The 9,983-nt window shown below is 47.0% G+C and overlaps 1 protein-coding gene across 1 annotated transcript in view; it reads right to left on the minus strand.

Annotated features, from left to right (window-relative positions):
- Nucleotides 1-569: 569 nt before the first annotated feature.
- The window catches only part of TLN2 (talin 2), a 474,484-nt gene continuing 465,070 nt past the window's right edge, over nucleotides 570-9,983 (minus strand). Inside the window, exons 55-59 of the mRNA XM_026455077.1 lie at nucleotides 8,429-8,554; nucleotides 6,236-6,298; nucleotides 5,962-6,144; nucleotides 3,019-3,144; nucleotides 570-1,566 (exon numbers count right to left, since the gene is read on the minus strand). Coding sequence (XP_026310862.1) covers nucleotides 1,438-1,566; nucleotides 3,019-3,144; nucleotides 5,962-6,144; nucleotides 6,236-6,298; nucleotides 8,429-8,554 — 627 coding nt within the window. The 3' untranslated portion in view covers nucleotides 570-1,437. The remainder of the gene's footprint in view (nucleotides 1,567-3,018; nucleotides 3,145-5,961; nucleotides 6,145-6,235; nucleotides 6,299-8,428; nucleotides 8,555-9,983) is intronic.

Genomic DNA, 9,983 nt, shown 5'->3' on the forward strand with positions numbered 1-9,983 from the left:
CCCGTCGGTGGAACTTTGAACTACAGTGTGGATGGAGTCTGAGACACGACAGCACACCAGAAAGAGAGGCAGAGGGTGAGTGCCTTTAACTGTTACCAGTTTTGTAAATCATGTACTTCCGTTAACTTTTACCTCCCCCACTGTGAATTCTTTCAAACATTCTTGCTCCCTGGCATTAGACTCTGTCAAAGTCATTCATCTTCCATGCACTGCCTTGGCTAAAGGCGCAGATTAAGGGTAAATTCAAGGTCTTCCAGTGCCCTTCCCATGGGTGGGCTCTGAAAAGAAAAGGGGAAAGAAAAGAGGGGAAAAATACAAAATTGTGGAAGTGTGACATCCAGAAAATGAACTCTGAAAAAATCTTACGTCTTCACTTATGTGATAATAAGTAAAACTAACTTGTTAAAGGGTTCACATTGATTTTAGGATGCATTTAGATTTTCTAGATATCAAGACAGAAAAAAAGGCATCTTGGGTTGGAGGGCAGGTGACAGGTTTGTAAGCAGATGCTTTCCAATCCGGGCTTGTGACCATTCTGAAGGCATAGAAACCAGCGTGGGACCTAAAGATGAGTCACTGAGGAAGCTCTTCATTCCAGCAGAATCCCCACCCTGGATACTCAGGAGACGAGCGTTCCACTGACTGTCAAATGGGAGCCGTGGGTTTGTGTGGATGACTCTGTATGAACTGAAACAGCCTCTGCAGAGTAAGGAGCCCACAGATTTTATTACAGCCCCTGCTCACCAAGCCCTGACGGCCTCCCACAACTCTGCCCTTTGGACTATGGAGGAAAAAAATAATTGTTCAGTTTTCTGGGCCACAAAATACAAGATGGGTCTAGGTTGTACAAGGAGCTTACACACGGAGGCAAGAAAGCGTGCAAACAGGAGCGGGAATTTTTCACCCCCTGGGTGAGCCAGTGCTCAAGACATGGAAGGAGGACCTGAGTCACCCTCCCGGAGTCCACACGGGTTTTTTTCTGGCTTTTATGAACCATGTCCAACTCCAGCTTCCGTCTTCTCCTGAGAGGAAGAAGAATATTCTATGACATCAGTGATTTTTTCCCTATTACGATATCACAAAGAGGTCCAGGAGCAGGCCTAAGAGAAGGACCAACAAAAGCAAAAGTGTCAGAGAACGACATAATACTGACTTTTCTTTGTTGGTAACAGTCCACAAAACGTGCGCCTCTCTCTCCTGAGACACAGTGAGGCACGAGGGGAGGCGGCAGAGGAGCTGTGGGTAGGACATTGTACCGTGTGACATCACGATCATGCAGCCGGTGCCGACGGGACAGAGATGTGAGAACAAGCACGCAGGGTTCCAGGCTCACCCCGGGGGGAGGTGGGCAGTTTCCAGGTAAGTGCCCAGCCTCTCAGGAACACTGTCCAGTTCAGCCAGGGCCATCCCCTGGGGCTCGCCATCTGGGCTTGCACCTTAGCCCTCATCTTCCCTCAGCTCGGTGGGTAAAAACTTATACTGCTGCTGGCGGATTTGGGCCAGTTTTTTCCTTGCTTCTTCCAGTTCTCGCTCTTTCTTTAGCATTTCTTCCTGGGCAGCAATGATCTAGAAAGAAAGCAACAAGCTGGATGGACCTAACGCTTTCTAGAAAACCCTCCCCCAACCCCACTGTTCATGTGAGCTCCACAGCTCCCGTGACCGTGGGGCACTGCAGCACATCGGGAATGGTCTTGGCTCTGGAGACCAGCCTCTGTCACTGTTTGGGTTTTGAGACTAACAACCCAGCCGAGCCATGAAAACACGCTGGTTCTGCCCGGTGATTTAATAGCAAACATCTACTACAGCCTTACTATGTAGTACCAGGCTCTGGTGCAAACACTCTTCACTGACGTGGCTGCTCTGTGAAGCACGCCCGGTTGAAAGTCTTGTTTTTCCAAGAAGAAATCTGAAGCTGAGCGATGTAGGTCCACTTGTCTGGAGTCACCCAGCCAGTGGAGGAGGACCTGGTCCAGGTATGGGCAAAGCTCAAGCGGAACCCTGAACCACCAGATGGCCCTCAAATGCTTATTTCATGCTTTTAAGGTGTGATCTGAGGAAGATTTGCTAATAGGTATCGTGTGAAAAGGGAAAGCTGTGTTCAAAAAAAGCAAAGTCAGTTCCTTTCCTGGCTTTCCAGAGCCTTTCCTAGGCTAATGACTATCATTACCAGGGCGGGGTTATTGAATGCAGGATTCTCCAGCCTTATTTGATCAGAGCCCCTTTGCTGTGAACCTTCTCATGAGAAACACATTCTGGTAAAAATACATGCAGCGCATAGCCAAACACAGGCAGGGCGTGCTTCAGGAAGAGCTAAGGCAGGCATGGGGTGTGAGTAACTTCAGTGCTCCTGGTGCGGACAAATAGTCCCCTAAAATGGATTTACGAGATGGACACCCATCAAAAAGTGCAAGCCTGACTTCCTAGAGTGACTTCCTAGAGCTTTCTCCTCACTCCTATGCATGAAAATGTCATCCTGCCTAAGTCAGAATTCCAGCTGCTCTTGTAACAGTTCTGGGAGAGGGAAAGTACTCCCTCTCTGTGGAGCCCAATGTCTGGAGTGGGCAGTAGCCCCAAATGTATTTTATTTAAATAATACTGCCGTCCTCCACTTTTGTTCTTCTTTTCTACAACAGAATCCTTGATTTTTATCTAGGCAAATGCTACTCACAAAAGAATACTACACTGCCCAGCCTCCCGTGCAGAGAGCTGACCAACATATGTGACAGGAAGTAATGCTGTCACATGCAGCTTAGGGTCATGGCCTCCCCTCCTTGCCAGATGGAAAGCTGAGGGAGCTACTGAGCCAATGTGGACCACATGGCCGAAGGTAACATCTCAGGGATGGTGAAATAGCAAGGCAGATGGACGTGGCTCTCAGACATGAAGGAAACACCACACCATCTCTGGTACATGAGGAAGAAATAAACTTTCATCTTGAAGTCACTGTTCCTTTGTCTCTCTGTTATAACCTGACATCGACCTCGGGAAGTAAACACTCTTCTTGATTTAATTACAAACCTGAGCAATGCCCCCCACAAACTTGGTTTTCACTACAACATCGTCATCATCAGCTTTGCCAAATGCTGCCTTCTGGGCTGCACGGACAAGATTGTCTGAGGCTCTTTTCACAGCATTTCCTGCCGCCTGGCGAGTGAACAAAACATACATGATATCATTAGAAACAGCCATTTGGGCCTGGCAAGAACAGACATGAAGGTACAGTCTGTGAGACTGTGAGTCAACTGATTATCCAATTACAACATGAAGTTCTCCAGCCAGTGAGTACCCATCTGTCAGTCCATCCATCCATGGATTCTACCAACACCGGAACCTCCCTGGTCACTCACAGATGAATGAGACAAAGTGCCTGGCTCTCGAGGAACACTCATTTTTGAGGGGAATTACAATTATGTAAATATTTAATAAATTATTCCCAGCAATGTGATATGTGTGTTAACAGAGGCAAGCCTGAATTCTGCCTCCTTGGTCTGGAAAACCACCTCCCCGGCCTCCATCTGATTTAGCACATACTTGAGGACTTGGCGCAGACATCACTTTCGCCTGGCTCCCTTAGCTCTACCCACGCCCTCTCCCCCTGTGTGGCCTGGAGTGTGCTGTGCCGGCCTCACTGCAGCCTTTACCATGCTTGTGGCTGGCTGTCCCCTCCTGGACAGTCAGCAACTTGAAGGCAGGGACGGTGACTGGAGTCCCTGCATCCCCAGCAGCGGCACTGTGGCTGTCCACAGTTGGTGCTCACTGAAGGCTCTGAGGGAACGAAGGGCTACCCCTGTGTGGGAGGGCTGGGAGCCTCACAGTAACTATGGCCTTTTGCACATACTTTTCGGGTCTCAGCTGGGCTTTGCACCACAGGCTCTAAGATGGAGCGATTGCTAGAGACAGGTAAAGAAGAGCTTTTCAGTCTTCCTTAAGGGCTGTTGCCTGTATTGGCTTATTTTTAATGCTCATGAAGCATGTCCCCAGGGACATGCCAGCTGCGGTTTGGAATTTTCTTCTAAAAGTGGTTAAGGCTTCATTAAACCTCTCGTATTTCTTGTCCAGCACCCCCTCAGGGTTGAAGGTTTGTGCTTGAGGGTTTGCCATCAGAAAGTTGAGAGTTCTTCTCATTCAAAGTTAACTGCCCAACCTGGTCTGTGAACTAAAGTGCCCAGTGCAAACTACGAGGGCTTGCACAGGATGGCAAGGGAACCAATTAATATTTGACAAGTAATCACCATGTGCGTATTCGCCAAAGGGTTTATCAGGTCAGAAATCTTCAGCCTGCTTTTCTGATGTGAAACCGACGTTAAGAAACCTAAGATTTTGTAGCTAGCAAGTTATACAGCTGGGATCTGCACCTAGGTCCATCTAGCCCCAGGGAACTCCTGAGTCATTTATAAGGGGCTCAAACACAACATTGCAGCATCCAGTTAAATCGGTAATGATGGGAACAAGAGTGATGCTGCATCCGATCTGTGTAAATCCTTAGGACCTAACAAAGCACTGTCATATCCATTCTCCTATTTGACCCTCACAAGAGTCAGTGTGGATGGCTCTATCCCCATTTTACAGATGAAGCCCCTGAAAAGTTTTGAGTGATTTATATAAGATTATGCACCTAATAAATGGCAGAAGCAGGACTTGAACCAGGTCTCTCTTAACTCAGGATGCTTTCCTCACAAACGTCCCCCAGACCTAGAAATCACATATTCACAAACACACAGCTCCTCAATTTTTCCCTGGGTTTATCCCAGGTATCAAAGAAAGGTGAGGGAGGTGGGTCAGAGAGGGACTCAAGAGTCCCAAACAACAGAAACGCACTTTAGGCCTTTCACAATAAAACAAGAGTTCTGAGCTTTGGTAGAACTATTCAAACATTTCTGCCATTTATGATTTGCTTCATGACTGATGTAAACACACTTTTAGCAATACAGACGATCTGCATTTTAACACTTATAATAAAAAAACTTGAAAATTGGAAACAAAATGTCCAAAGTATAGAGAAATTCTGGCATAATCAGTTGATGCAATATCATGCAATCATTAAAAATGGAACTCATGAAAAATGGGCCAGCTAGCTTTGCATAGAGAAGTTAATGAAGCCTTATCTTCAAGGAAAAAATACATATGATAAAATGTTAAGTAAAAAGAAAGCAGAATGTATCTCGCCATGATTATTACAACTAGACAAAATTATTTTATATGTAGATAAAAATGAACAGAAAACAATGATAACGTTTGATATATGAAGATGTTGGGGGCCGTGTGATTTTTTTCATTTAAGCATTTCTTTTATTGTGTTTAAAATATTTTTACAATTAACGCAATCAGGAAAATGTACGTGCTTTGGGAAGGACTTGACTGTTACCTTCCTAACATGTTCTCTGGGCTCTGGGAAGCAGCCACAGTCTCATATAACCTCAGTTCCTTTACTCCCTTCTGTAGCAGACATTGGCTGAAGGCCGCCTCTGAAGCAGGCACCGAGTTAGTAACGTGTGAGGGAGGCACAGATGAAGGTGTGGTATCTGCATCTAAGAGGCTCACAACCTGCTCACGGACAGACCTGCAGTGGTAACATGTGATGGGAACCTGAGTGGTCTGCCTAGGGGCTCTCAAAGGACAGAGGAGGGATAAACTGCCCAGACACTGGGAGTCAGGGAGGGCTTTCCAGAACAGCGGACTTTGAAGATGAGTCACAGAGGACAAGTAGGGGTCTGCTGGGTTGGGCTGGTGAGGAGCAGGGCCCCAGGGCATGAGACCAGAAGGCACACGCGGAGAGTGGCAGCTTGGTGGGGGCAGCAGTGGAGGATGTATGGACGCACGCAGTAGATGAGGCTGCAACGTGGACAGAGCTGGCTGATGGAAGGCCTGGTGCGGCATGCCAAGGAAGTGAGGCTGGTCCCCTTTGGTGACACTTACCCGCTCCAACAGGAGTATTTTCCCACCAGCATCAGTGACCATTACCTGTAGCCGCCTCATGGCCTCTGAATCCTGGTCGGCCTTCACCTTGCAGGCCACCAGCAGCTGAGCCGTGGAAGCGGCGACCTGCTTGGCAGATGAGATGAGCTTCTCCTCACTAGCGTGTCCCTGAACAGAGGCATTGGCCGCCTCACAGAGACTGCTGGTCGCAGCCGCCACCATCCGGGCCTGGGGACAGTCAACAGAGAAGTGACCCAAGGCCCAAACCTCCCTCAGGGGACCCAAAAAGTGAACTGGGAGGAAGGAGAAGGCAACTCACAGCAGAAATCAGCCCCTGTGACCACTGTCCGTCGTCTGCAGCATTGGCAGGGATGGAGCCCACCTAGAGAAGGAGAGTTGAGAAACTGGCCATGAGGGGCAGGCAGCCCCAGTGCTCGCAGCCCCTCGTCCCCACACCTTGCTCAGGAACCAGACGTGCACCCCACTTGGTGCCTCCTGCCAACAGCACAGGCCTAAGAATGGAGCAACCTTTCTCATGTGGGACTCAAGCCATGCCAAGATTGCACAGCACATCCTGGCAGGTTTCGCCACCAAGAGGCAATGGGAAATGCTAAGAATGGCTCCATTTAGCTTCCAGGTACTGCATTTCTCCGAAACGGCTCAGGAATGATGGCCTGGGGCTGTCTTTCTACACTTACTCCTCTGCCGAGCTTTCTCCATTTCAAATGCAGGAGCCACTAGGCCTCCTTTTTTCATGGTCTAAGGGAAATTTAAATCTCTCCCAATTACTGATCCTGAAAACCACACTGTGTTTCTGGCAGATGATGTTAAAAAAGTGTGGTGTACCTCCCTCTGGTACAATTAAGTGCAGACCCTGGTCTTAAGGAAATACCATTTTGTCAGGGGTGGGAGAGAAATAAGAGGCTGGAAGAAATACGGATCTCTGTTTCTATTTAGAAATCACGGCAGCAAGTAGAACATTTTCTGTCCACAGCTAGAGGGAGAAGCGACAGGAGGAATTACTTTCAAGCTTGTGGGACGTGCCTGATGAGGTAAGAGATGAGTATCTCAATTTGAATATGAAATTGGGGGTGTGTAAACAATGACAGGGCCATATCAGGGCTTGCTGAATGTCAGGTAAAACTCCAAGGTCCTGCCTATAATCCTATAGTTCACCCAAGTCTGGCTGAACCTCCGTCACCAACTTTTTAAATGCTTGAACACAAGTTCCTTGGAGGGCAGTTAGGGACTCTGCCATATCCAAGTTGGATTCTCTGGTATCTAAGCAATGTGTTGGACACATAGCCCTTTATGAATGTTGAAATAACCAGGATTTTTTTTTTTTTTTTTTTTTTTTGACATAGGCTGTTCTGTTCAATGACACATGTGTGGTCTTTACATGCTGACCAGCGAACAAGAACTTGCTGAGTACAGGAAGGACAAGGTGGGCAGAATGCTGGCTCTACAGAGGATCAACGGGAAGGATGGAGAGAACAGCTTATGTGCCAGGTGGGGAGACGGACACGGACCAATACTGAGTAACATACAACACCATGGTTTAAGAGAAAATTCAAGGTATGCAGCCTGGACTAAGCTGTGGCCGAGCACACACAAGACTTCCTGGAAGAAGATGCACGGCCTATGGTCAGGCACAGCCTTCCCGTCCGTACTGTGAGTTCTCGAGTCCAGACACAACTCGCCTCCACCTATCTGAACGCTGACAGCAAAAGCCTTTTAATATCAAACAGAAATGAATGGCAATGATGGTGACCACATTTCCCAAACCCACGACTGGCCACGTTTCTGTGGGGCCTCTCCATTTGAGAGGCTCTCTGAAAGCCAGTGTGGATAGGATGGTTCTACGTGTATGTAAATCACAAGACACATGGAATATGTTAAATCAGAAGACTGCTCCATTTACCAGAATTACTAATGTACTAATAATCCTTTGAATCCTCGATAAACAACTATGCTTTTATGCTAAAGTAGATCAAATGGGTGACTAAAGATAAAGCTGAAGAAACCGCAGAATTAAAATCCGACTGGCCCTTTCACCAGCAGACTTAGGAAAGTGCTAACTGCAAAGTTGGCCAGTATTCAGCTCTCCAGTCCTGAAAACAAACGGAGCCCTTTGGAGCTGGAAAGTGGTATCATAAAAGCCGCCGACTGCGGTGCTTCTAGAGCGGCCCACCAGGAAAATATGACAGTTTACATCTTTACGTAGCCTAATGTACAGTGGGAATATAAATGTCTCATTCAGGCCCCAATCACTGCCTGGAATGGGCTGCTTTCCTTAACAAGAAGCAGATGAGAGGCCCAGAAGCCAAACCTCTTATTCTGTTGGTCTGAATTCTGTAGTTTTCAGTCGGTCAGCACAGAGAGTGGCAATTCAGGGAGGGAAGGTATTGCATGTGTTTCCTTGGATAGGACAAAGGCTTGTAGCTCTTTTCCTGGGCCCTCAGAGGCTCTCCATACGTCGAGTGTCCCCCATGTGGTCAGCGGCTTTACCCACCTTTCCTTGGGCCACCAGCTCCCTCTGGGCTGCCGAGGCCGATTTGACCAGGGCGCTTGTGGCAGCAGCAATGGATTTAGCAGCTTCCAAGATCTGTTCCTCAAAGTCCAGGGTCTCATCCGCTTGCTATAACCAAGAGAAAACAGCATCACATGCAATTCATATCCACAAAGGGCTCTTTCTTCCAAACTACTTACTGCCGGGTCACCTGGCTCTTCACCTGCCTATTGTTTTTGTTGACAAACCACATCTGAAATGGGATGGTTCCTTAACAAGAAGCAGACCACAGGTCCCCTGTGCTAACTTCCAGGACTCTACGTCAATTTGGTTAAACCACCCTCAGGTCACACAGTGTTGAAGATGTGGCTGGTAGCTTTCAGGCATTAAGAGACAATGGCCAGACACAGCAATGCTTTTCTTTGTATGTGTGGTACAAAATATGTAACACAAAATTTACCCTTTTACTTAACGTTAAGTATTAATATGCTGACATTGTTGTACAACAGCAACACCAGGATAGAAAGGTCAGGATGCCTCTCCACCTGCAGCCCCTTCCCCCTGACTCCAAAAGGAAAAAGCTGTTAGCGTGACATCCCACAGAAATTTGAAATTGGGAAATTCAAAGACAGACTCATTTTCTGGAACAGAATCTTTAAAGATAGACATTCACTGTGAATAAAATACACTCAAATGGTTTTAGCAACATCAGTAACCACAACCAAAATAATAAAATCAAAACAGTATATCATAGCACTCACTCTCTTCCAGAGCCTAAGCCTCAAAAATGGACTTTAAAAACAAAAAAGGAAAGATGGGTATCGGTTCTCAAAAGTCGTCTTTTTCCTGGGTAAAAATTAAAGCCAAACAGCACTGGCATTTCTGTGGCTGAGCACTGAGACAGTTATAGACCAAGCACAGATTGCCCAGTGGTGAAAAAGAAACCAGGGCAACACGACATCAAGGTGGAGCTTGTTCTGTCCCCTGGACACCCGAGGCACGGGCTCCACCTTGGGGAGAACACTGGATACCATTGTGTAGGTGTGATCAGACCGTTAGGGCTCTGGTCTAAATTCACCACCATCTCTTTTGCTGCTAAAACAACTCAGGAAGTTGAAGAGAAGCTTTGGAGAAGTGGGACAAGTATAAAGACTGCGGTCCCAGGCTGCATGGGTTGGAGCATCACAGTTTGGTGGGGGGTGGGGGGTGGGCTGGTCAGATTAGACCTGTGTGGTAACATTCCATGACTCAAGGTCAATTCGGTTAAGCTGCCCTCAGGTCACACAGTGTTGAAGGTGTGGCTGGTACCTTTCAGGCATTGAGAGATGATGGCCAGGACCAGTAATATTCTCTTTGTATGTGTGGTAAAATACATGTAACACAAAACTTACCCTTTTATCCAATTTTAAGTGTACAATTCAGTGGCATTACAGACATTCACACTTTGTGCCAACAGTAATACCTTTTTAAGAGTGCTTACTGTGTACCAAGTATTTTGTTAGGCACTTCTACATACAATGACTTCTCACCAAAAAAAAAAAAAAAAAAAAAAAAAAAA

The sequence above is a fragment of the Piliocolobus tephrosceles genome, chromosome 6 (assembly GCF_002776525.5).
Source record: "Piliocolobus tephrosceles isolate RC106 chromosome 6, ASM277652v3, whole genome shotgun sequence".
In the NCBI taxonomy this organism is placed as follows: domain Eukaryota; kingdom Metazoa; phylum Chordata; class Mammalia; order Primates; family Cercopithecidae; genus Piliocolobus; species Piliocolobus tephrosceles.